This window comes from Pituophis catenifer, unplaced genomic scaffold (assembly GCF_029215685.1).
Source record: "Pituophis catenifer annectens isolate HBS135680 unplaced genomic scaffold, rPitCat1.0.hap2 SCAF_7, whole genome shotgun sequence".
Lineage (NCBI taxonomy): Eukaryota > Metazoa > Chordata > Lepidosauria > Squamata > Colubridae > Pituophis > Pituophis catenifer.
The window spans coordinates 67561283-67587433 of NW_027256887.1; the positions used below are offsets into that span (position 1 = coordinate 67561283).

Here is a 26151-nt window from a genome sequence, read left to right on the forward strand (position 1 = left end):
TATAGAAATAATGTAATAAATAAAAAATATTAATCAGTAAAATAACTTAAATAATTAAATCCCCTTTTTTCTTCTGTAGCACACTAAATATATGAATGATGAATAAAGATGGGCGAGAGGAAGAAAATAGAAAAAAGAGAGAGAAAGAAATGAGAAGTAAGGGGGAAAGATAAGGGAGAGGAAAAACTTAACATCTGGCAAAACCTCCCCCCCCCAATCTCAAATAATAAAACCTATATTGGAGTTGAAGGTTCTGCATCTGGAAAAAATGAAGACTACTGGCTAATGAATGCACTGAGTCTCCGTAGTAAGAGCTGGAAGACCTTTAATAATATCAGGATTCCAAACATGTGCTTTCTTTAAACAGAATCCATGTTTTTGAATCTTTTAACCTTGTGTGGTTAAAGGTGATTCACTTCTGCATTTATCAATTTAGCATCAAGACAAACTAGCCATTTTCACTTGTAGCCAAATCCACATGTATATAAAAAGGATTTCTTCTTTCAGAATTCTTTTTGGAACTTGATTAAAACAAATGTGTCTCTTGTATTACCGGTAAGAAGCAGACTCACCATTCATAATCAGAAGAAATTCCATCTTCTCCGCAGGATTGTAATTGGCAGCCTTTTGATGGCAGCTGGAAGGAAAGTACTTTCAAGTAATTTTTAAGGATTGGATGGATTAAGCTGGCTTCTCCAGAAGCGTTTTGATTATCATGGCATACATTTCAACTTAAAAAGAAAAGCCCTTACTTTTCTTTTAACTTTCTCCTCCCACCCCTGAGTCCTGTATTCAATAACTAGAATAAAAAAAAGTAGAAAAATAACCCATCTGGCAATACTTCATATACTTTTAGAATTTGAAGAAAAAAATAATATATAGTTCCTTACTCATGTGGAACCCAAAAGTGATATTAACTAAGGTGTTAATAGATGGATGGTTTCAAAAAATCATTTATTTATTCTTTCATTCATTTATTCATTCATTCAATAGAGTCATAGCCCACCTTTGATTTGGAATCCCAAAGTGTTGTATATAGTGTACACTCTTCTTTTTTCCCCACAACCGTAACCCATCAAAATGCATTGGGCCACAGAAGTGCCTGACACAAAGTGAATGAACTTCTATGGCTGATATCAGTGAAGATTCTCAGTCATCCAGGTAGAGTTGTCTGGAAGTTGCATTATGGCAACTTGACTTCTTGTTGGTTTGTTGGTTTGTTGCTTATTCAAGTAGCTTCTTCAGTATGGACAAGTTGGTTATGGGAACCTCATACATGTCCTCCAGGAGAGTTTCATTTGTCACCTAATCTGGATAGGCTCATTAGGTGAGTAAGCAGAGAGTGATTGGGATGTAAATATTCTAACTCCTAAATCTTTTGCCCTAAGTGGGTTGTTAAGTCTGACCACTCTAGTGAATCTGTGAACTGGTCTTAATCTTCCTGGGTACTGATGAAAAAGCAGCATAAAAAATGGGGGACAGGTTGTGTCTGAGGCCTCCACCTTTATTGAGGGAAAGATTCCTTCCCTCTTCTCCCAACCCATGGCTGAGATCCTAGTTATGGGTCTTTGTGCTCCTAATTCAACATCTTAGTAACATGTTTTCTGTGACAAGGGAAAAAAAGGATGGAAGACAATATAGAAAGGTTACAAATGGAAAATAACATCTAAAGTACGTAATATTTCCATTGGCATGGGCCAACCTATCATTAATATATAGATGATACCCCAATTATACATCTTCATATTTGGTTGGGTAGTAAATACAGTATCTGGTAGCTCTTAGGATCTGAGTGGGGAATAACAGCTCAAACTGAATCATGGTGAGATGGAGTGACTATGTATTCAAAGATCAACCAAATTTTAGAATAATCCTTCCTTAGATCTTGAGAGTATTATTCTCTCTTGGACAGAGATTGCAATTTAGGACTCCTCCTGTTTGAGCAGAAGGTGGAATCTGTGGCCAAGAGGCCCTTCCTTGGCACATATGTTGCAACAACTGTGGCACTTTCTGGATTAGGAGGCATGATTCGCCTTCTTCTTACTTTGTAATTAGACTTATAATTTGTTCTGTATGTGTCTGTCCTTGAACACCATCCAAAATTTCAGCTGGTGGACCATGCAGTGGCCCATGTAGGTATAGATGTCCCTATATTTGTCCATAAGACTACTATGGGAGCTCGGTCTGATTCTGGTGCAATTCAAAATCATGATTAGCACATGTCATGACATTTGCTTCTGGCTGAATCTGCCCATCCAGTTAGAAGTAGGAGAAAAGATTCATTAAGGGTCTCATCATTGAGGGAATGGCATTTGCAAGAACCTCACAATCAGAATTTCTCATGAGGAAGACTAATAGTGATGAAGCTTACTATGAACATAATAATTTTAATACAAACTCTGTTTCCAATATATCTTAAATTTATATGAAAAGCGGAAAAGTCCACTCAGAGTCTCCTTGAACTGCAAGATGGTTGCAAATAAATTTGACAAATAACATAAATAAATAAAAAACAGTGTATGCTAAATTATATAGCAAACAGGAATGTATACTTCCTAAAATGTGGTTTGAAGACAGTGCAAAATCCTTACTGAAGTTAATGTCTAGAAATAACTATTTCTTTAATCCATGGGGACTCCCAGTGGCTACAGTGGGATATTGCCTAAGGCCCCTTTACATTTTAGTGCCACATGTGTTTCAGAAATTATTTAGAAGACATGCATGTCCTCTTACGTCAGTGAAGCATCTATCTGCTAGTCATTTTTCATGTGAGCATGAAAAAAACGCCAATTCAAAGCAATGTTGCTGAATCTGATCTGGGGAGGTCAGGCAGGTAGACCATTGCAGTTTCTGCAGGTTCATGTGTGAGAGCCTACTAACTGCCTCAGCACAACTGTACTAAAAGCATTTACAATCAGCTGGTTAGAACCCTGCTTACTCCTTTAGTGCTGCTTGCCTGTATTAATGGTCAGTCAGACAGAGAGAAAGTCTACTTGTCACTTTAGCCCTGCCTCTCTGCATACTCTGAGCACTGGTTCATAAAATTGGATTAGTGATTGAAAACCGGTTGGTTGAAGCATAAAAGGAGAATTATGAGCAGAAATATTCAGAAATCTGACAATAGTTGAATAATCTTGAGTACAGTTACCAATGGTGAATCTGTATGTTCTGTATAAATACAACTGCAAACTCACATATACTAACCTCCCTCTCAGAAATGTAATACATATGATAATATATATCTAAGCAGGGGATTTAATTGTGCTGGTGATGCATTCTACTCGCCTCCTTACTACTCAGAAGTTTCTATTGAGAAATATTATTGACATATTGTGTTCAAATTGTGATGGAAAAAGACGAACAATAAATTAATTGAATACATAAAATCATCAGGACATGTTTTCATAGTGGATCTGATATATAACTAAGTTAACTGTTATAAAAACTTGAAAAGTTGCTTTGTGAACAGAATATATAGATTACATGCGCACATAAAATGCACATTAATATGTGCAGAATTTGATTCCCAGTACTTCATTTTGGATTCTTTTTTCAAAATAACACGTTTAAAATTTCATTTTAAATGCTTTTAGTGCCTATTCATTGATATTCTTCATTAAAAAAATCTTCATTAAATAAAACAGGAAAAATCATGTTGGGCTGAGGTTCACCTTTGTCAACTCGAAGAATGTGTTATGTCAGCCATTTAGCTTAATTGCTTTAAAAATAGTATTTAACTATTAACTACCGTAATTCAGTTCCTTTTAGTTCAACTTTTGGCACTTCTATTTCTATTGTTTGTACATAGTAACACCCAAGACGTGTGTGTGTGTGTGTGTGTGTGTGTGTGTGTGTGTGTGTGTGTGTGTGTGTATGTAAAACCTAATGATTGAGAATCAATTAATCTAATCTCAAAATCACATGCTCCACAGTACTTGACATCCTTGCAGTCAGTATAATTTAACACCTAAAGCTCCTTATTCAAAGAAATCCAGACTATCAAGGTTAAACAAAATTGGCAATTTGCCATATTTTCTAAATTTAAATAATTTATATCATACACTGTGAGCCTGGGTTTCTCAGACCTGGGCCTCAGTCACATCTTTGTTCAATTACTGTAACCTAGTTGTAGGTAGAAAAAAAAAGCATCTTCTCTAATATCCAGATATATTTTATGGCAGTTTGTTATGAAGGCAAAATAATTTGCCTGAAAATCTGAAAACTTGTTATATGTTCATTGGGGGGAAAATATTACATTGCCCTTGAGCCTCCCGGTGGAAAAATCTGCTTATAAAAACCAGAGAATAAATAATAGAATATTACAATAATTTTTTCTGAGAAATATTGTAGGAAACTAGGCAAGTGTTGCATTCTCTTTTTAGAAGTCATGCTGTAGGCGTGACTTTCTTTTGCTGAAAGAGCTAAGCTATTATAGTATGCATTAGCTGATTCTCATACATATTGTACTGTTGTAAGATCTTATCAAAAGTAGCATAAGGGCCTCTAGAAAGCAGTAAGAATGATAACAGTCATGATTATATGAAAATGCTCATACATGTTTAATTGACATATATATGATTATAGTTATTAACTATGGTACTTTGATTTTGAAAAGATGCACTAACAAAATATTTAACTTCTTTTTAAAAGAGACATGAATATGCCTGAGTTTAAGTCTGGAACTCTAGAATTAATAGGAATCTAGATCTTAGCATTTTTTATCAACAAAATATTTCCAACTTTATTTTTTATGTATTGGTATTGTACTCAGTGTTCTATATCTAGTCAATTCATAAAGAAAACAACCTTCAGTGTTTAATACATATTGCTATTAACAAATGCTTTATAATATTATGTTTAACATTTGATGATGATGATGATTTGAATGATACCTAATTAAGTGACGTTTAGGAGACACACATTTGTACCTATTAAATTGCATGAAACATTGTTTGATAAAATTTCAATATTGATGTAATAATTTAAATCATATTCTAGAGCAGGGATCAGCAACCTGTGGCTCTTTCACCCCTCTGCTGCAACCTGTGGCTCTTTCACCCCTCTGCTGCAGCTCCCTGTCACTCAAAATGTGCTACCACCAATAGCCTCCCACCGGCCAGTACGCTCCCATAGAGAGGGGCTCCTCCGGGTGCCATCGGCCAAACAATGTCGACTGGCGGCCCCTAGGGGGAGAGCCTTCTCTGTGGGGGCACCTATGATCTGGAACGAGCTCCCCCCGGAGATACGGAGGATCCCGGATCTGCGCACCTTCCGCCGCGTGCTTAAAACGTTTTTATTTCATCAAGCTGGCCTGGCCTAAATCTTCTCCCTTTTAAAATTTTTTAAATTCAAATTTTAAACACTAATTTTAATTTGTTTAATTATGGGATATTTTTAAAATTTAGCCAAATTGTTTAATCTGTTTTAATCTATTTTAAATTTTGTATTTCTGTATTTTAACTTTTGGCTGTTCACCGCCCTGAGTCCTTCGGGAGAAGGGCGGTATAGAAATCTAATAAAATAAAATAAAATAAATAAATAAAATATGCGTCACAACCGCCAATGTGCAACACCTGCTGGCATGCGATTTATTGAGCTTTTCAACCTCCGGTAGGCCAACCATGGATAAACCAAGAAAAGAAAAGTTTCATAAGAAAACAGAACATTTAATTCAACTACATATGCTAGTTTTGTGGCCGCTCAAGAAATAGTCAGGCACAGGAAGGGTTTTGTGGCTCCCGATGTTTTCTTTTCTGTGGGAAATGGGTCCAAATGCTCTTTCAGTGTTTAAGGTTGCAGACCCCTGTTCTAGAGCATTGGTAAAGTTATATTCAAGCAATGTTAATCGTATTGGACTGAACAGATAAATTGTAATATATTTTAGATAATATTTTTCCAATCATTTAAATATATGTAAGAAAAAAAAGGCTTTTTTTTCTTGAAGAATTTTAGCTTTTGGTCAGTGAAAAAGTTATACTGGCATGTGTCTCTGAAATTATGTTCACTTGCTGTTCTGATTTGACTATCATTTAATATAGGAGCACTTTGTATCATTGCAATGGTACTTCTGACTGTTGCAATGGGGAGGGGGATGTTAATAAAAACACCATTTTATGGAAAGACACCAGATGGAAGGAATGTCAACACACTGAAACTAATTTAGAAGATTGTTCTGATATAGAGCAAAGGCATGAGGAGAATTCAGATGTTCCAGTGTGAGGCGATTGACTGCCTCTCTTAAAATAACAAACCAAAATTTTTATCCTGAGGTTACATGTAAACAAAAAGTAACCAACTTTCAAGGTAGATGTCTGTTTTTTTGGGAAAAAAATTAAGCATCTGCAGTTTTCAATGAAATTTTAGGATTCCAAAATAAAAAAATAAATTCCCATCTTAGTTATAAAGTAACACTTATAAAAGATCTAAAAACCATGTAAGAATTAGGCAGAATGGTCCATGACTGTTTAAATTCAGTTTTGTTAGAGTATGTCACCGCTCATATACCAATGTACCAGTTTCGCTTTAAAAACATGTTGGCTTAATAATGAAGTCTCAGTTTTCTTTTTAATGACCAAGTATGTTTTAAAGAGGAATATGATGCCTCACTGGATGCAAAGAATTCGAAAACTCTGAATAGGCAGAAGTAGAGGGAAGTCTTTGTGCTAGCGAGGTTTTCTGTTTTATAGCTCTAAATAGAAGCTGAGCTCATCATTTCAACATTCTAAATATAGTTAGACAAATTACATTCAGGAATTATTATGAATAGTAGAATAATGGGCTGAGAAACGCTATGTTACAAAATGTACTTTGACTCAGACATATCTTTGGTAACTAGAATTAAATTCTTTCCCAGTTTTTACATTCCTTATGTTTTAGTAAAATCCAAAACCAAAATATGTGTTTTCAATTAGATGTTCAGAAACAAGGAATTAAAAAATAATGCAGAGACAAAGATATCAAATAAACAAATTCCTTCTTAGAGTCTAAGGGCGGAAGTAAATATATTCAGTGTTTGAACATAAATACTTTAGACTAATTGCATAAAAACCTTCTGGAATAGTTTATGGAACTGGAAAAAGCATATATACACATCCAATTGAAGATAGTTCTCGACGTACAACATTCCTTTAGCAACTGTTCAAAGTTACAATACAAGTGAAAAAAGTGATTTATGATCAGTTCTCATACTTATGACCACTGATTACAGTGGTCTCACAGTCATGTGATCAGAATTGTGGTACTTGGAAACTGGAATGTATTTATGATGGTTGCATCATCCTGGGATCAGGTGATTGCCATTTACAACTTTCTGAAATAATTTCTGGCAAGCAAGCAATGGGGGAAGCTGGATTTGCTTAATGATTGTGAGATTCACTTAACAATTGCTTTGCTTAGCAACAGAAATTCTGATCCCAATTGTGGTTGTAAATCGAGGGCCACCTGTATCACATTTTAGGTTTTTTCCTGCAGTATTTATTTATTTGTATCCCACCATTATCATTTTTACAAATAAAGCAGTGAACATATCCAACACACTTTCTTCCTCCTCCTATTTTCCCCACAACAATAACAACCCTGTGAGGTGGCTTGGCCTGAGAGAGAGTTACTGGCCCAAAATCACCCAGCCAGCGTTTATGGCTAAGGCAGGACTTGAACTCATGCTCTCCCTTTCTCTAGCCTGGTGCCTTAACCACTAGACCAAACTGGCTTCTCCCTCCCCCAATGATTTTTGTAGAGATGAAATGAAATTTAGTTTGCTGGATAAATAGCAATGAGGTAATATCTGAACAGGTAAATAAATATTTATAGGAAATATTTAGTCATCCTGTAAATTCTTCCAGGGCTACATCAAAAAATCCAACTTCTATTTCAGAGTAAAGTAGTTAGTTACATAACAAGATTCTTATTTAAGGAACTTTCTTTTTTGGAAAGGATGTGGGTGGACAGGGGGCAGGTGAAGATGGAAAACATTTGAACATTGAATCAAGATGATTAACATGGATTGCCAAGACTGAAATGTAGGCAGCTGTTAGAGAATAACTTAGAATCAGAGCCAAAGAATCCCACATAACCACAAAATCCATTGTTTCTTAAACAGAATCACAACCCAAGTAGGACCTCTTTCTAATCTTTTCAGGCTAGGGGCCTTATAATAATTTTAAGTAGATGAGTTCAATGTAGGGACTGAGAATACTTCAGTTTCTCAACCTTGGTAACTTTAAGATGTGTGGACTAGAGTTGAAGTCCTCAATCTTAAAGTTGCCAGTGTTCAGAAACAGATCTAGGGTGAGGTTCTGATGACTTGCTAAAAGGCAGCAGTGCAGAACTGAAATGTAGCCATAGTAAATAGACATTCTTGATTGATAGTTCTTATTATATTATATAAGTCCTATTCAAATCAGAGGTGGGTTTCAGCAGGTTTTGACCAGTTCTGAAAAACCGGTAGCGGAAATTTTGAGTAGTTCGGAGAACTGGTAAATGCCACCTCTGACTGGCCCCGCCCCCATCTATTCTCTGCCTCCTGAGTCCCAGCTGATTGGGAGGAAATGGGGATTTTGCAGTATCCTTCCCCTGCCATGCCCACCAAGCCACGTCCACCAAGCCATGCCACACCCACCAAGCCACACCCACAGAACCGGTAGTAAAAATTTTTGAAACCCAGCACTGATTCAAATCCTTCAAAAACATGACTTGGTTGCTTATTTATTGTTTCTTATATCAGGGAATTCATTCATTCATTCATTCATTCATTCATTCATTCATTCATTCAGAAAATATATATGGCTGTCCAACTCACTCTTGGTGACTCTAGGTGGCTTACAAACATAAAATCCCAGTATAAATCCTTATGGCTTCCAACATCCCTGGCCACAACAATCAGACCAGCCACTTGATGGGCTCCATATCGTTCTAGGGTCCCTAAGCCTGTAGGCAGAACCATGTCTTCATGGCATTAAAAAAGAGTGTCAGAGTATAGGTCAAGGGATGACATTCCACAGAGAGAGAGTCACTACAGAGAAGGCCCTCCTTCTTGGTCCCACTAGATGGACTTCCTTAGGAGGGGGGATCTTCCTAAGGGAAGGTTTAGGGTTAGGGTTAGCAGCGAAAGTACTGAGTCCTCCTTAAAGTTTAAAGGTTTCCCCTGTCCAGTTGGGACTAACTTGAAGGGCTGGTGCTCATCTCTGATTCTCAACCAAGGGAGCCTGTATTGCCTGAGAGATGTATCCATCATCAGGTTGCCAGTATGAAAATACAGAATGCCTTCCTGCCAAAGTAGTACCTATTTATCTACTTGCATTTGCATGCTTTCAAATTGCTAGGTTGACAGGAGCTGGGGCACCATTGTGTGGTGCTCGGGTCTTGAACTCGCACTGTCGAGCTTCAAGCTGACAAGCTCAGTATTTTAACTGCTGAGCCATTGCCCCCCCCCCCCCGAGCCTGCAGAACCCTGTGGATGAGGGCCAGACCTCTCATTTCCTATCAATACTGACTGAGATCAACCAAAGAGGAAGGAAGTGAACCAGAGCAACATAGTACCCACCACTCCTGACCCCCCCCCGCAAAGCTCTCCAGAAGGATACTATAGTTGAGGGTACTGAAGGCTGTGGAGAGCTCAAATACAGCAAAGATGCATGCACCACCCCATCCCGTTCTTGCCAAAGGTCATCAAAAAGCACAACCAAAGCCATTATAAGGAAGGTTTTTATTTGACCAATTCATGTAAGAAAAGGAACAAATGAACCTTTCTGGTGAACAGATTCCTAACACCTATTTTAAATAATCTGCTATGTATCATAGTCACTCTACAGTATCTCGTATCTGCAAGCAGACATTTCTCATTGTATTTTTTCTGTGAATTAGTTGGTGGTAGCAGCAGCACAGAGCCTATATAGAAGCTCTCCCAGATTTAGAATAATCTGCATTACGATGACAGGTCATAAATCAAATGGAGCAAAAACACAGTGAGCCAAGCATTCCAAATAGTTATACCAGAATTGGTTATAGTATAACTGACTATATTTAAACTTGAAATTTAGATTTTAATAGGGAAGAATACATATTTAATTCTTTTTTATTTGTAATAAATAAAATTACAGCTAAAAATGTTTGCACTTAGCAGTGTTACAAAATACAGTATATTACAAGATGATCGCTTAAACGTATCAATATCTCAGAAATTGATGGCATAAATGCTTACCTAATGGAAGTGTTTATTTAAAAAGCTACCCAGAGAGATAGTTTTTCCAGGTTCACTTATGAGCAATTACCATTTGGTAATTTTATTTTACTGAGACCTGAAAAAGTATCTACTAGGAATCTTGGAAAGCTGTTATCAGTCAAGATCCATAGAATTTTATCTGATCTTAGTAAGTACAGGATGGTTCTGCCATAAACATGGAAGAAGCATGATAGACACTCTTCACTTTTCCTCACTAGCAGCTGATATGCAAGATAGGCTTCCCTTAATTCTGGACTTAGCAAACAGCCTTCCTAAGATTTACCGTAAACCCACTTCCACCAATTTATCCATCTCTTTTAAAATAACCTACTGTATACGGCCATCACTATGTGTGATAGTGAAGCTCTAAAATATATTGGTGTGGCCTTTCATAGACAGTATCTATTGGGCAATGTTGCGCTTCAGTCACCAGTTTCCTGACATTTCACAGGCAACTATGGTTGGCATCTTCAGAGGCAAGGTGGTTTGTGTGGTGCATAACTCCATACAGCTTTGGGATTATGCACCACACACTCTCTGAAGATGCCAGCCACAGTTGCCTGTGAAATGTCAGGAGACTGATCTCTGTGACACATAACCCCAAAGCTCTATGCACAGTTAAATATTTCATTGGCCTTGAATATCCACATACTTAATTTTAATAGCATATTCATTTTCCTTGACACAGGAATACACATTTATTCCATAGTGAAACCCTGGTTCTTGGAGACAGGCAAGGCAAGCGGAGTGTGTAAAGCACTAGAACATGTTTTTCTTACTTTGCAGCCTCCTATGACAGCCAGATGTCTCTTCAGTTGAGCTCACTGGATATTGTGCTTCCTTTATGAAAAATTGCTCTAATTATTTTTGTATAAGTGACTTATAATATATCCACAGCACACATTATTTTACATTTTACCTATTTACCCTCTTCAAAAGAGCATCGACCAACAGCGTAGGTTTTATATTACGTGTTGATTGCTAATTCAATAGTAATCCATTCTTCTCTCTTAATGTCAGCATGACCAAGAAAAAGGTGTAATTTCAGTTTCATTTGTGCTCCAAGTGGGAAATTAATATTTTTATTAGGCAAGGAAGGAAATGTATTAAATATTATGTTGATAATTTATTATATTCCTGAAGCAAATTCTGCAGCCCATATAAATTACTTAATTGGTTGCCTGTGCGGATCAAAGTTATTTAGTAAACATTTCCCCCCCTATTCACAATATACTTCTCTTTTTTGCTTGTTCTTTCCTAATTAAAAACAAGTCTTCAAATAAAATGTCTACTTATATTTATGAAAATGAGAAAAAGATGCAGTCACAACAATTTTAATGAGGTTACTAGAAGAACCTAGGGAAACATTATGGGAAAATGTTATTGAATTTTTATTTCTATTTGCATTTAAACACTATCTGTTGATTAGTAGGCAGATTGGAATTAATTTTCACTATTTTAAATCCTTTGGTTCAATTTATGGTTCAAAAATGTATCAGTGTTTATAAGGTATGGTGTTTATAAGATATCTACTCTATGACAAAATTTTACTTGAAATACATATTTTGATAGAAAATATGCTTAGAATTGTGAAAAATATTTCAAAGTATTATAAACTTTAAAAGTATTTTAAAATTTTAAAATGTGTCTAATTCTGTGTCTAAACTGCAAAAATGATAAATTAAGAAAGAGCATACATGAAACTATTTTTGACTTGAAACTGAGTAATTTGTGCATCTCTACATTGGAAGATGCTAGCTCTTTATTTATTTATTTATTTATTTATTTTATTAGATTTTTATACCACCCTTCTCCTACTGGACTCTTATATATGAGTATTTTGCATTTAATTCATCAATATAATAAAATAAAAGTGTTTGGTTTTATCTTATCTTAGTATTTGAGAACAAAGATAAAATAGTGATCATCATGGAATATGCAAGTAAAGGGGAATTGTATGATTACATCAGTGAGAGGCGAAGGCTAAATGAAAGAGAGACAAGACATTTCTTCCGGCAAATTGTTTCAGCAGTTCATTATTGTCATAAGGTGAGTAAAAAATATTTGGAGGTATGTGATGATAATCTTTGCATTATGTGCACTTTCTTTCATACCCGATTTCAGACTATAAGATTAAATTATATCAGAGCAACTAAAACTAGGTTTCAATTTAGTGTAGGCCTCTCTCTCAAACAAGTTGGCTTCTAGACAAATAGCAACTCCATCTTTTTGAAAATTCAGTTTCAGTCTGTTTTGTTCCATTCCACTGTTTCCACTGCTTTTCCTGTCCAATAAAATGATACCTCATCCTGAACTGACCAATATAGCATAGTCTTTGCTTATTGACTGCTGAAAAAGGAGATTTACAACCTCAAACCTGCAGCCGTCACAGCATCCCAATGGTCACCTGATCACACATTTGGGTACTTGCACACAATCAGTGTGCATTTAGAATAGTCACAGTGTCCTGTGGTCACTGGATCACCATTTGCAATCCCCCCCCCACCATAGCCAACTTCGCATAAACAAAGTCAATGGGGAAGCCTGCAGGAAGTTGCAAGTAGTGGTCACGTGATGTCGTACTTAATGTCTGCAGGTGATTTGCTTAACAACTGCAGCCAGAAGTGAGGTTAGTTGGATTCAGTCATATTTCATATTATGACTGCATTACTTAGAGATGGAGCTGCCAGTTGTGATCATTAAGTAAGGGCTACCTGTACCTTTACCCAGTAGTTTCATGTAATTCTGCTGACTGCCAGCTGCTAGCAGTTTGGCAGTTCGAGTCTCACCAACTCAAGTTTGACTCAGCTTTCCATTCTTCCAAGTTTGCTAACATGAAGACCCAGATTGTTGGGGGGAATATGCTGACTGTGTAAACTGCTTAGAGAGGTCTGTAAAGCAGTGTGAAGTGGTATATACCGTAAGTGTAAGTGCTATTGCTATTGCCAAGAGCTTGATTGCTCCCTCACTCATTATCAGTGACTGAAAATGTCCACTATGTTGCTCCCAACCCCTGCACAATGGTGCCCCCTTCCAAATGATAGTCCAAAAGAATGCCATGGTCAATAGTATCAAACCCAGCTGAGAAATTCAGTAGGCCTGTACTCTTTTACTTAAGTCTTAATCAGATCATCCATAAGAGTGACCAGTTCCGTTTCAATCTCATACCTAGATCTGAAGTGTTGAGTTTCAGGATTATTTCTAGCTTCTGTACAAGAAGGGAAAGTTGGAAACTGTGCAGGATTTATCCAACATGATGAGATGAAGAAGTGGCCTCTTCAGGAAGGGGTGTACCACAATCTTCAAGACAGGAAGCACAGCCTCTCTCAAATTCAAATGCATTCACCCTACAGTATCTAGCTTTCTGAAGAGCCTAGTGTAGCGTGAGGTCCACCCAGAGAGCTCATGCTGCCAAAAACCCTGCCCACCCTTTCAGAGTTCACAAGATCAGAAGAATCCCTGCAAGTTGTTCTTGCATAATAATGACACAGTAAGAGAACGCTCCAGGCGGATTATATTGTTGCAAAGTGGTTCCAACAGGATTAATTTACACTGTAGGGAACATAGCATGGAATACATAAAGCATTTTGAAGAGGAAGGCAGACAGTTTTCCACTTAAAACACAGGTTGTAGTTTTTACTTTTTATAATTTTAACGTTAATGAATTTTAAGAAGTTATTAGATTTCAGACTCATATTTAAGCAGCCTTTGAGGGGTACAATATAAGTCATCATGCCTAAAAAGGCGAGCTGATAGATTTATCAGGTCTTTTGCAAGTACTGTACTAACATACCTTGGTAGGGATTGTTTTCTAAAGTCTGGGAAGACTATATTACTTTTACATTGTGAAGGGCAGATTGGGGTTAGGATTAAGTTCCGAAAAGAGTTCCCCTGCTGTTTTACAGGCTTTGTGGGTGGACAAATTCCAATCATTCTTCTCCTAACCACACAGCAAGTGACTAATGCATCTCCTATCACTAGTTACTAGTATTATGACTGAAGTGTAAATGCAAAGACCACCCTGATGCTTTGCTTCTTTAATCTGGCCAATATTACACCGCCCCCCCCCCCCACATCTCTAGAATCTCCTTTATATTCATCTGCATGTTTTTTTTTTAAATTTCTTCTTTCAGAATGGTGTCGTTCACAGGGATTTAAAACTGGAAAATATTCTTCTTGATGACAATTGTAACATCAAGGTAAATATCCTTCATAATCTATCTATCTATCTATCTATCTATCTATCTATCTATCTATCTATCTATCTATCTCGCCTTAAACATTTTTATCAAGGTTGCTACTTTGCAGCATCTGTTTACAGAATATAGAGACCATCTTTGTGATGATTTAAAAATGAATTAAGACTTTTATTTAGTTTAAAACTAACGTAGCAGTTTTCCTCCCTTTTAAAAAAAGCAATAACAGCAATCAACACAAGGATCAGTAGATCCCTTTCACAGGGATCTGCATACATCAGATAATATATTTTACAGATGACTTTTTTGCTGGCTGTCAGGACTATGCACCGTTTTTTGGCTTACAAGTTTCAAGTGCTTATTTCGCCCTCTGAACATTCCTTTGATTGCATCTGAAAAATAAGCAAATCCACTTTCAAAATAAACTCAAGCAGAGCACATGTCCTTCATTAGGAAGTGGCCTTAGAACTCCAGGCACAATGATAGCTTTCACATTAGTTTTTGGTGATGTCATAACTATGTCAAAAATCTCTAGTAAAAGCATGGGAATGACCTTTTCATTCTTCTTGGAAAAAAGGAATGGCTAAGATACAAGCTACGTGATGCTTTGATGGGAAACTATTCCTGCTTCCAAAATTCACATTCCATTATTTAAAATTCTAAGTATGCTTAATTGTATAATATTATAATTATATAATGAATATTTTTCTTATATTGAATCAGGTTTCTTAAGGTATAGCATGACAGCACATGATGTTGTAACCAGGGTGGTGTAAAACAGATCTGAATCGGGTCAATAACTACAATTGGCATGCCATCTGAGAACCCCATTAGTGCTACTTGAAATATAAACACATCCCTTATTTCTCAAATATATGTAATATGTAATACTTAATGGGTTGCCACCGTTGCCAAGACTGCAACTAGAAGTCAACGTCCAGCGACCTTGCGGGTGCCCAAAACAGAGATGGCAAGACACCATCAACAAAGATATGCAAGCTGTGGGCCTGCGCCCTGGAGACACAGCTGACCATGCAAAGTGGTGCTCAATGATGTGAAAAGCGGACCCTGCACTTGCGGAAATATGCTAGGAAGGAGGAGGAAGAGGAGGAGGAGGAAGAAAAAAAATACTTAATGGATGGTATTGGTCCATATCTAAGAGACACCCTTAGTAATAATTCTTTCTCACATGATTCACGAAAGTAATATTACATATATCACACATTTATTGTATTTCGTTGCAAAGTTGCTATTTGGGTTGTCAGGTTTGGTTGCATATATTCCATAGGGATTGATCAGTTTATCCAATATAAAGTGTGTAGGAGAAGAATAGAAGATGCATTTGGTAAAGTGAGCTGTTGTTCATAAAAGCTTATACCTTTTAATGAAATGTGATAATTTGAAAAGATGCTTCCAGACTTCATGTGATCTAATATAAAGTGTATATGGATATTGATTGTATATATTACATTGAACTAGAAGTAATTGTAAGGTTCTTCCCATGAAAGTCCCTTGAGGTTCTGAATAATATTAGTGTTGCCCAGGCAGTTATTTAGTGGAAGTAACATTGGAATCTACTTCAGGACACGGGTGAGGGGGAGTGTGTGTGTGTGTGTGTGTGTGTGTGTGTGTGTGTGTGTGTAATATAAAATGTGCCTGATGTCTTCATCTAAATGTAGCAACCTATGTGGTTGCATCAGAATTTGGGGCCCAAGGACAAAATAGTGGCTTTACATTGTCATATTACTATACGTATCACCGTTCTGGCTTTCTTGTAGGTTGATGTTGAGGGTGCCTAGTATCTGATTCTTGTATTTGCGTTAGTATGAACAAAGAATTGCATAATGAAACAATATATTCTACAAATTAAATTCTTCATGAAACAATTGAACTAGAATTCATTAAAAGTTCTATCTTTTCTATGAGTTAAACAAAGTCTAGTGTTTCTTATCTTCAATACATGAATGCCTCTGTCACAGCTAACCACTGCTTCAAGGTCATTGTAATTCTTGCAGTCTCATCTCTCCTTTTATATTTCTACCTATCTTTTCCTGTTTCTCTCCTTCCCCCCCCCAATACTATACAATATGTATGTGTGTATGTGTATGTATACGTACACGTACACGTACGTACGTATACACACACACACACACACACACACGCACACACATTTTTTCAGCATTATACTTCATGAATCTCACAGTGTGGACTGGGATCCTATAAAAAAGTACATTATATGCATTTAGATGGTTTTAAGCAGTGGTGGGTTGCTCCTGGTTCGGCCCGGTTCGGGCGAGCCGGTAGTGGTAATGATGTGATGTCACCGAACCAGTTCTCTTTGACTGGGAGCTGGGCCCTCCCACCCGCCCCCCGCGTTATTCCTATCTTTATTTCTTGTTTTTTAGCCCAGCTGATAGGCGCGGCAGAGTGGATTGCCGCACCTCAGCTGGGCAGAAACCTAATGTGCTTAGGTTCGGCGTGCGTGCGAGTGAAGCGAGCATGCGTGTGGCGATCGTGCACAAAGCACGTGTGCGAAGAGAACCGGTGGTAACACCAGTTGGAACCCACCACTGGTTTTAAGATACTTTGGAGTGTATTTTTTTCATAGAAGACTATAAGGCTAGAAGGCTACCCTTTGTGGGGGAAAAGCATACAACCCTTATTAAAGTCTAATTTTAACATAATATAAGCAAGTGCTTTTTATATCATGGATATATAACTGATAATACTATATTATAATAAAACTGACAGCCTTTGACAGTGTGCTCTGAGAGATAGACCAGTGTTTGGTTTTTTGCACTATTGCCTAGATTTTTTCCCCTTGATGTTTAGAATGAGGTTTGTATTTTTTTTTATATAAACCATAATTCCCCAGAATAATTTGGCCAAAACCAGAACCCTTCTGGCAACAATCATTCTACCTAATCATGGAAATTGAATTCAGTCCTCTTCCAAGATACCCTTTGTGGGATCTCACCATATCTGTTACTTCCTTGTAAGAAATGTAGGATGGGAACTGTCCTCCTTCTACTTCTGTCTCTTTTTCCATTGTAAAAGACGTAAGTACATTTGATGGGTTTTGGCCAACATGCATTGAATTCCCCTCCCTGTTTTTTCTCTGTCTCTCTCTCCCAGTCTGAAACCGGACAAATTTGTTATGTCTGCTAGACAAGGAGTCACCTTCGGTTATGTGGCATCTCTTACAGCCTCTTCCCTTTCTCCCTCCCATTATGTATTTTTCCTAATGTGAAATTCAAGAGGAAAAAAAATGAAACTTTGCTTAGTTTCTTCCCAATGGCCCGGTATCTGAACTATGTATGAAAAATAACTAGTGAACCATAGTCTTACCCAGTGACTTACATGGTTAAGCCAGATTTACTTAACAATTGCAGTGATTCTCTTAACAACAACGTGGCAAAAAGGTCATAAAATTGGGCACAACCTACTTAACAACTGCCTTGCTTAGCAACAGAAATTCTGGTCCCAATTGTGATTGTAAATTGAGGACTATATATAAAGCCAAAAGTTGTTTTGTTACTCTTTGTACTCTTTTGGTTGCAAAATCCCTTTCAAGCCAATGCCCCTTTAATTTTGGATTCAATTTTGCTAGTATTCCATTTATATAGTGGAACAATGCAACCATTTGTCCAATAGGACAATGCAGTCCTGTTTTGAAATTTCTGTATATATACAGTACACATCTAAACCTACAGTTTTATATTTCTCAATTTTCACAGTGCTTAGGACTTCCTTTTTCTAAGTTGTTTTCTTAATAGCATTTGTTTAAAGTTTACTTGATGAGCAATTTACTCACCGAGTGTAAAGCTTAAAGCAAGTGCTCTCTCCACTATTACAATTTAGGTCAAGCTGAAATTGTTCCCTTAAAAATGTTCATTTACACTACAAATACAATGATATTTACTCACTGAGTGTGAAACTTATGGTCCGTCCAATTTTGAGTTAATTCAGATTACCCTAAACTCAAATATTGAAGAAGGTATAAGCATCATATTCAGTGAGTAAATTTCATTACATTTAATATAAGTAGTGGAAACAATCATTTCCTTGAGGGTAAGGGAATACAGCATCTGGTTTTTTAGCAACCCCTCCCTGTTTGGGAAACATTTGAATTCTTTGGCTCTGTTAAAGTGAGAAGAACTTGAAGGAATCTTGGCTACCATGATTTTGTTCTCCACAGAGGGGGAGGGGAAATGACAGTTTTAACTAGAAAATCTGATAAACTTGTGAATATAGGAGTTGGCTGAAATAGAAACACTTTTTCCTGAAGGTCAAAAATGAAAATGCTTTGGAGCCAGTTTGAGATTTAAACTTTACACACCCATTTGCATGTCGGTACCCATGTATTTTGTAGATTGTAGGACAATAAGAGCATAGATTGTCTTAATAAACTGTACAATGAATGTCAGAAAAATCTGCTCTACAGTCTAAGTAAAGGAAATCTACTGATTCATGGAGTTGTGATTATGAGCTCAAGATAAATTTCCAACACACTCCTCAGAGTGATTTGATAAGAACTTAAGGAAATTAACTGCAAACTGAACTTTGAAAATTTGCAGACTGAAGTTCTACACCAGCTGCTTCTAATGGGATTTGAGACATTCAATGAAGGCTTTACACAGGGACCTTTTTTCCTAGGATTTCTTTGTACATGCAATTCCAAAACTGTGGAACATTAATTGAGATATTGATCTTGAAATGATAATTCACTAATATAGCTACTGTCTTGTCTTGGAATATCCTTGTAATGAAATATCAAAAAGGACAGCCTGGAAAATGTTCTACAGCCTACCTATGCAGTTTTCTTACTTCAGAGTAGGACTTTCCACCACATCCAATCATTAGCTTAGTATACTCTCCATTATACTATTCAAGAAGTAGATACTGAATAATTATCTCCTGCTAGGAATGCATGTTAAATTCACAGAACACTTTAAGGCCACTTGGACAAATGACCCTGTCAATTTTTATGCTGTAGAGAAGGCAACATTCCTATCTAGTTTGATAAATTAGAGGGGAGGATTGTAGAAACCTTGCCAGTATGAGGTAAAAAGTGTTCCTATTTCATTAGCCTGCAAGATACAGGTGTTCTGAAATTGAAAGAATCCTCTTCCCCTAGTTTTATTTTCCCCCCCCCTCTATAGCAGGGGTGTCAAACTCAATTTCATTGAGGGTCGCATCAGGACCTTGGGGGGCCAAGTGGGTGTGGCAGACTGGGTGGCGTGACCAGCTTGACACCACTCTCCAAACTGCTGGCATGTTTCCTCTTCGCATGGGTAGACCAGGAACAAGTGATGCGGCCCGGCCCCTTACAATTTCCAGGATTGCCCTGTGGATTAGATCTGACCACATTGTGGGCCAGATCTTGTCCGTGGGCCTTGAGCTTGACACCCCTTCTCCATAGGGACACAGATTGCTGTGACTAAACACTAACTTTTGCTCTGTACTCAAAATCTCAAATCTCAAAGGGGGTGAGCAACAATCCTTCCTCTTCCTCTTATTTGCTATTGAATAGAGTTTCTCCCAAACAAGCTGGAGCTTATTTATTCTGAAATAGTATAGGGTCTCCTGCTCAAGCCGGGGGATGGAGTAGAAGACCTCTAAGGTCCCTTCCAACTCTATGTTCTTATTCATTAGATTTTTATCCTACCTTTTCATTCATTTTCATCCCCTCTTGTCATTCATCCCAAATATATTTTGTTATAATTTTAGGAATCTGCTCATTCTTTTTCATTTCTAAGCACATATTTGGATCAACTAGACTTCCAAATTGCCTCACTCCAAGAAAGACCCCAAATATTAGAAATTTATTTTCATTCTAAGTTTTTATTTTCCAATTTTTCAGAATACTGTTCAAGAATATTTTGCAGCCTCTAACCACTATTCTTATTCAATTAGCAGTACAATGTGTATGCAAGCATAATTTTTTTGCATAAAAATAGTTTTAGCATAACAAATATGTGCTGTATGGTTCAGAGGTGGGTTCTACTTACCTTTACTACTGGTTCACAACGGGGCTGCGTGCACACTTCTGTGCATGTGCAGATTGTCATTTATAATGTCTGGGCAGGTGGGCGGAGCCTCCTGCTGATTTTACTACCGGTTCTATAGAACCAGACAGAACCGGGAGCAACCCACCACTGGTATGGTTCCAATGTTTATTTTATTCACAATATACATGTACATTTGAGTTGTCCATAAAAGACATATAAAACATGATGTATCTTGGCTTCAATGTTTTACTAACACAATAACACATGCTTTATATAACTGAAATATAATATAATATATAATGTATAATAATAATAAAACCAGAATTAAAAGAAACATAATAGCTGTTATAAACTCTTCATGCTACTATTCTGGAACTAAGAAAGGAACAGAATGGAAAAAAACTCTTATTAATGTTACATATTATTCATCAGCCAACTGCTTCTAAATTTGTCTTTATAGATTGCAGACTTTGGTCTTTCAAATCTTTATCACAAGGATAAATTTCTCCAGACTTTCTGTGGAAGTCCACTATATGCATCTCCTGAAATTGTTAATGGAAGACCTTATCGGGGACCAGAGGTAAACAGAATTCAGAAGAAAGAAATGTTTAAAAAAAAACAGAATGAAAAATATAAAATCATTTATTGATGAATTCATTTTATATAGCTGATTTGTGTAAATCTTCTGTGTGTCTGGAATTTGGTGAAATGGTTTTTTTTTAATACATAAAGGAATAATCTTTTGCATACAAGATGTTTTAAAGTCTTGTTTTCATTGTTCATTGATGGATTTTCTACAGAATACTTATGTGTTTTTTTAATAATGGTAGATGGATGTTTTGTTTTTTTTGTAATTTCAGCATCTTCAGGAGTCACCCTATTTTACTCCTTACATTTCTTATCTTTCTGCTTTAGGTTGACAGCTGGGCTCTTGGTGTTTTACTTTATACTCTGGTTTACGGAACAATGCCCTTTGATGGCTTTGATCACAAAAATCTGATCAGGCAGATCAGTAGTGGAGAATATCGTGAGCCAACACAGCCCTCAGGTATCAAAAGATGTGTCATAGTGCATTGACATAATAGGGATTTCTAATAGCTTGTTTTACATCCTTTCTGATGTTTGATATGTGGAAGAGTTGGATGGATAAAACAGAAATACTGCAATATAAACTAAGGATTCTCAATTTGCATCAAAGGCTATCTGGCTGCTTTTGATTTTCAAAAGGGTATTGTGAGAAGTTTGAGGAAGGTAGCTGTCCAAAGCAACAAGTATTTCTGATGTATGATAGCTGGAAAGTATTATCAGCTGCCCTAAAGGGGCAAGGAGAAGCCATAAATTATTTCTCAAGTCTATACTTGAAAATATGACACTGTATATGTCCACAGCCTTTCTCAACAGAAAGAGACAAGCACTTTGGAATAGTACAAGGAAAATGGTGGATTCCAGAGAGTTACAAGTACCATTAGTTAGACAAAGCTGCAAGCTACTAGATGAATTAAATTACTTCAAGGAATTAAAGTACCAAAACCATGACGATACATAACCCATTTTTTCCCCAGTCACTGGGTCAGGAGAATTTGATTCTCAACCTGTTTGTTAGATAGAATTTTTGTTGTTAATTTTACTATATTTTATATGGAATTATTTTTGTTTTCTTGTTTTATTTCTACACTGTCCTGAATCATTTTGAAAAGGTGACTACAGAAATAAAGGCACATATATTCAATTGCAATCCACTTGAATATTTGCCACAATTTTAAGATTCTCTTTGATGTTTAATTTTCCCTTATTATGTGGGTACCATAAGGACTTCATGTTTTGTGATTCATTTTCAGTCAGTTTTCACCTCTTAGATTACAAATGGAAGCCCCTATAAAGCAGCCAGGATTTTACCAGGAAGTTCTATTGAAAATTGTTCATCAATAAACAGTTTGCCTATTCTATGACTCATTTTAATTTCTTTCTCACAGATTTGGGGTACCTAGGTTCTAATAATGTCCATGAGTTATCCTGCTGCCTTGACTTGAAACTAAATTTCTAATCTTATATTTAATAATTACTGGCCAATCATTATTCAGTCCCTTATTTCTGTAAGGGACAGAACTCCTATAATAGACAGTTTGAAGACAGAGTGAACTGTATTACAGCTTCCCTCTTAAAATGTTGGCTGCCAGGTGATTATTGCCATGTTGACAGGCTAAAATATTGCTGCTGATCATAATGTCTAATGTCCTAAACACTGACCAAGAGATATCTGCTTTTTTCCCTCATGTACCATAGCAAATCTGAGTGACAGGGACTTTTCAAATGTGCTATAGCTAGCTAGGCGATAGTCAAAAGTCTCTTAGTCTTTACAAGGAAGCTACAAAATGTTACTTGATAGAGTTTCATTTCAGCCATTAGAATTGTGTATGTGTGATTAGAAAAAATGTAACAGACTTTGGAGAGCAAATCATTGGCTTAAGAATTTAATTCTATCTTGACCATCAACAAATATTTCACAATTTATTAAATATACAGAAGGAAGAATTGCTGGCAGCAATTTAAAAAAATTAGGCTGAAAAATTAAATGACCAAATATTTTAACTTTGTTATTATGGAGATGGTAAATCTGATGGTAGGAGATAGAAGAATTGAACTAGTTGTGTTCCAAGTTACGGTATATGCATTTAACTATTAGAAAATAGTTATATAATATTTATATGCTGCCCTGAGTCTCCGGAGAAGGGCGGCATATAAATCGAACCAATAAATAAATAATATACACATACAAATGTACATTTCTTATATGCAGTCAGTCTCCAAGTAGACTATATTCGACAAATATACAGTATATGTTTTGATTTTTATACATTCTATTACAAACCCTTAATTTTACTGAAAGATAAATATTACCTTTTTTTTCGGTGTATAAGAAGCACCTTTTTCCCCCTAAAAGGGGGTGAAAATTTGGGTGCGTCTTATAACTGAATGTAGCCCCACCCACCCACTGGCCCCCACCCTTTGGCCTCTGCTTCCCAGCAGTTTATCTCCTTGCAGCAAGCAGCAAGCAGCAAGCAGTAAGCAGCAAGAAGAAACAGCTCCTTTCTGCTTCAGCACAGCCTAATTAGCACAAGTTGATTGGATCGCCTCCCGACTCTCAGCTGTTTTGATCTCAGCTGTTTTGTGCAGGCCTCTGCTGCAGATTTTTTTTTCTTGTGCTAATCAAGTTATGCTGAAAACAAAAATGAAAGTAAAGCATACTGTTTGCTGTTTGCTGCAACGAGGCAAAATTGCTAGGAGGCAGAGGCAGATTGCTTTTTCTTGTTTTCCTCACCAAAAAAGGTAGGTGCGTCCGGTGCATCTTATACTCCGAAAAATATGGTAGCCTCCAGAGTGCAAATCAGGTTGTTTTCCTTTAAAAAGCAGTCTAAATTCAAGATTTGTATAGTTGTTCAGGAAAGTCGTATAACACTTAAAACTACTGTTAGATATTTACATAATAAATATTCCTATAGATATATATCGAGAAATGGATTGTCATTTGCCTTTATCCCTACAAGCTACATACAAAGATTGATAGATTTTCTGAATCTATGTTTCTTCATATGTGCTTCCCTTTACTATATTCATTCAGCAACCTTGGGGAAAAAATAGACCGGTATGATTAAGTATTATGTATATACCATTGCCATGATATGGAAAAGTAATTTAGTGTCAGTTTGTACCAGTAATCTACCCCTAGGAAATCTTCCTACCTACTGAATCCCTTTCTTCCAGGCCAAAATATTGTCCTGCATAATTTTGGTGTCATTTGCAACTATTCCATTATATGTTAAATTCTGTATGAATGTAAAACCTTAAGCTTAAACGTCTTTAATGTATATTATTTATTAATAGATGCTCGTGGCCTGATCAGATGGATGCTGATGGTAAATCCTGAGCGCAGAGCAACCATTGAAGACATTGCCAACCACTGGTGGGTTAACTGGGGCTATAAGAGTACTGTTTGTGATTGTGATGCCTTGCAAGACTCTGAGTCCCCTCTGCTATCTAGATTCATAGACTGGCATCATCGTTCCAGTGGCCTCCAGCCAGAGACTGAGACCAAAATGAAGTGCCTTTCTAAACCAAAAGGATCCGAAGTCCATTTAGAGAGACAGAGATCCCTCAAAAAATCAAAGAAGGAAAATGACATTGCACAGTCGATCCAAGAAGGAGTTGATAACTCCTGCAAATTAAACTCCAAGAGGCCAAAAGGTATTTTGAAGAAGAGGAGCAACAGTGAACATCGGTCTCACAGTGCAGGATTCATAGAAGGAGTAGTCAATCCAGTATTGCCCTCCACTTTTAAAAAAGAACAAGAATTATGTAGAATAGGTATACCAGTTAAGAGTGTTTTGGAAGGGGATATAACGGGTAAATACAGCACTAAGCAATCTTCTTTAATGCCAAAAAAGGGAATCCTCAAGAAAACTCAGCAAAGAGAATCTGGATACTACTCATCTCCAGAAAGGAGTGAATCTTCAGAACTCCTGAATCATAATGAGGAGGTAGGAAACAGTGACACATCCCCAAATATCATCGAAACGTTAAGAATAGAGTCTTACAGTCATTCCTACAGACGGAAGGGTATTTTAAAGCACAGTAGCAAGTATTCCACCACTACTGCACATTCAGCTTTGATCCACTCTGACAGACCAGTCATGAAAGGCATGGAGGAAGCAAGTTTGGCTGTAGATGGATTATCTCGAAGTTACAGTCGCCCTTCTAGTGTGATAAGTGATGACAGCATTCTTTCCAGTGACTCTTTTGACTTGGTGGACCTGCAAGAGAACAAACTTAAAATAAGAAGCTGTGTGTCAGCTGAAAACTTCCTCCAGATCCAAGATTTCCAAGGACTTCAAAAAAACCGCTCACGACCACAGTACCTGAAGCGTTACCGAAATCGGACAAGTGATAGTTTTTCTCTTCTAACAGACATGGATGATGTCACTCAGGTCTACAAGAAGGCTCTGGAGATCTGTAACAAACTTAATTAGCAGATGGGGAAAAAGTAGGACTGTAGAGAAAGGGTCTTGGGTACCTTTATGATGGAGTTGGCCCAATTGTCAATTAGCTGACAGTGACAACATTGTTATAAGGAGAAGCCCTTTGAAAATACCACCTCATGCTTACTATTCAAACTTGGAGTTCATGCAGTTAAAATACTACCTAACGTCCAAAGAAATTATGGTAATATATGAAGAAAACTCTCTGGCAGATAGAAAAAAAAAAATCTTCCAGCGCAGTAAATTGAAACTAGATTAAATGTAAACTGGAAAAAGGTACTTTTCATTTTTGTTAGAGAAGGTAACTAACTAGTGGAAAAGCTATAACTTTAAGAGTAAAAAATAATCAACAGTTACATATAATAAATTATTGGCAAATGGATTTATCAATCTTCATACTGATGAATTAAACTTCATCTAAGTTAATGAAGTTTCTTGAATTTCAACCAAAGGTGATCCTAATTCAAAAATACATGCAAAAAGGACTGGGATGCTTGCTAAAAGCTTTGTGGGCGTACTTGCCCATCCAATTATTGGAAATGCTGGTTATAATAATTTTCTTTTGAAAAGCATTTAGCAATTTAAGTGGGAAATATTTCATTTTTTTATAGAACTTCAGTTAGCAAGAAATAGTAAAGTAGTAAAAATGATGAGTTGAGAGACAAAAACCATTTTATTTTCCTATTAGCGGG

The 26151-nt window shown here is 36.7% G+C and overlaps 1 protein-coding gene across 1 annotated transcript in view; it reads left to right on the top strand.

Moving 5' to 3' along the window:
- Window positions 1-25532, top strand: part of NUAK1 (NUAK family kinase 1) — a 62767-nt gene extending 37235 nt beyond the window's left edge. Inside the window, exons 3-7 of the mRNA XM_070947281.1 lie at window positions 12117-12268; window positions 14353-14418; window positions 20887-21006; window positions 21342-21474; window positions 24309-25532. Of these exons, the coding sequence (XP_070803382.1) occupies window positions 12117-12268; window positions 14353-14418; window positions 20887-21006; window positions 21342-21474; window positions 24309-25450 (1613 nt within the window). The 3' untranslated portion in view covers window positions 25451-25532. The remainder of the gene's footprint in view (window positions 1-12116; window positions 12269-14352; window positions 14419-20886; window positions 21007-21341; window positions 21475-24308) is intronic.
- The last annotated feature ends 619 nt before the right edge of the window (window positions 25533-26151 follow it).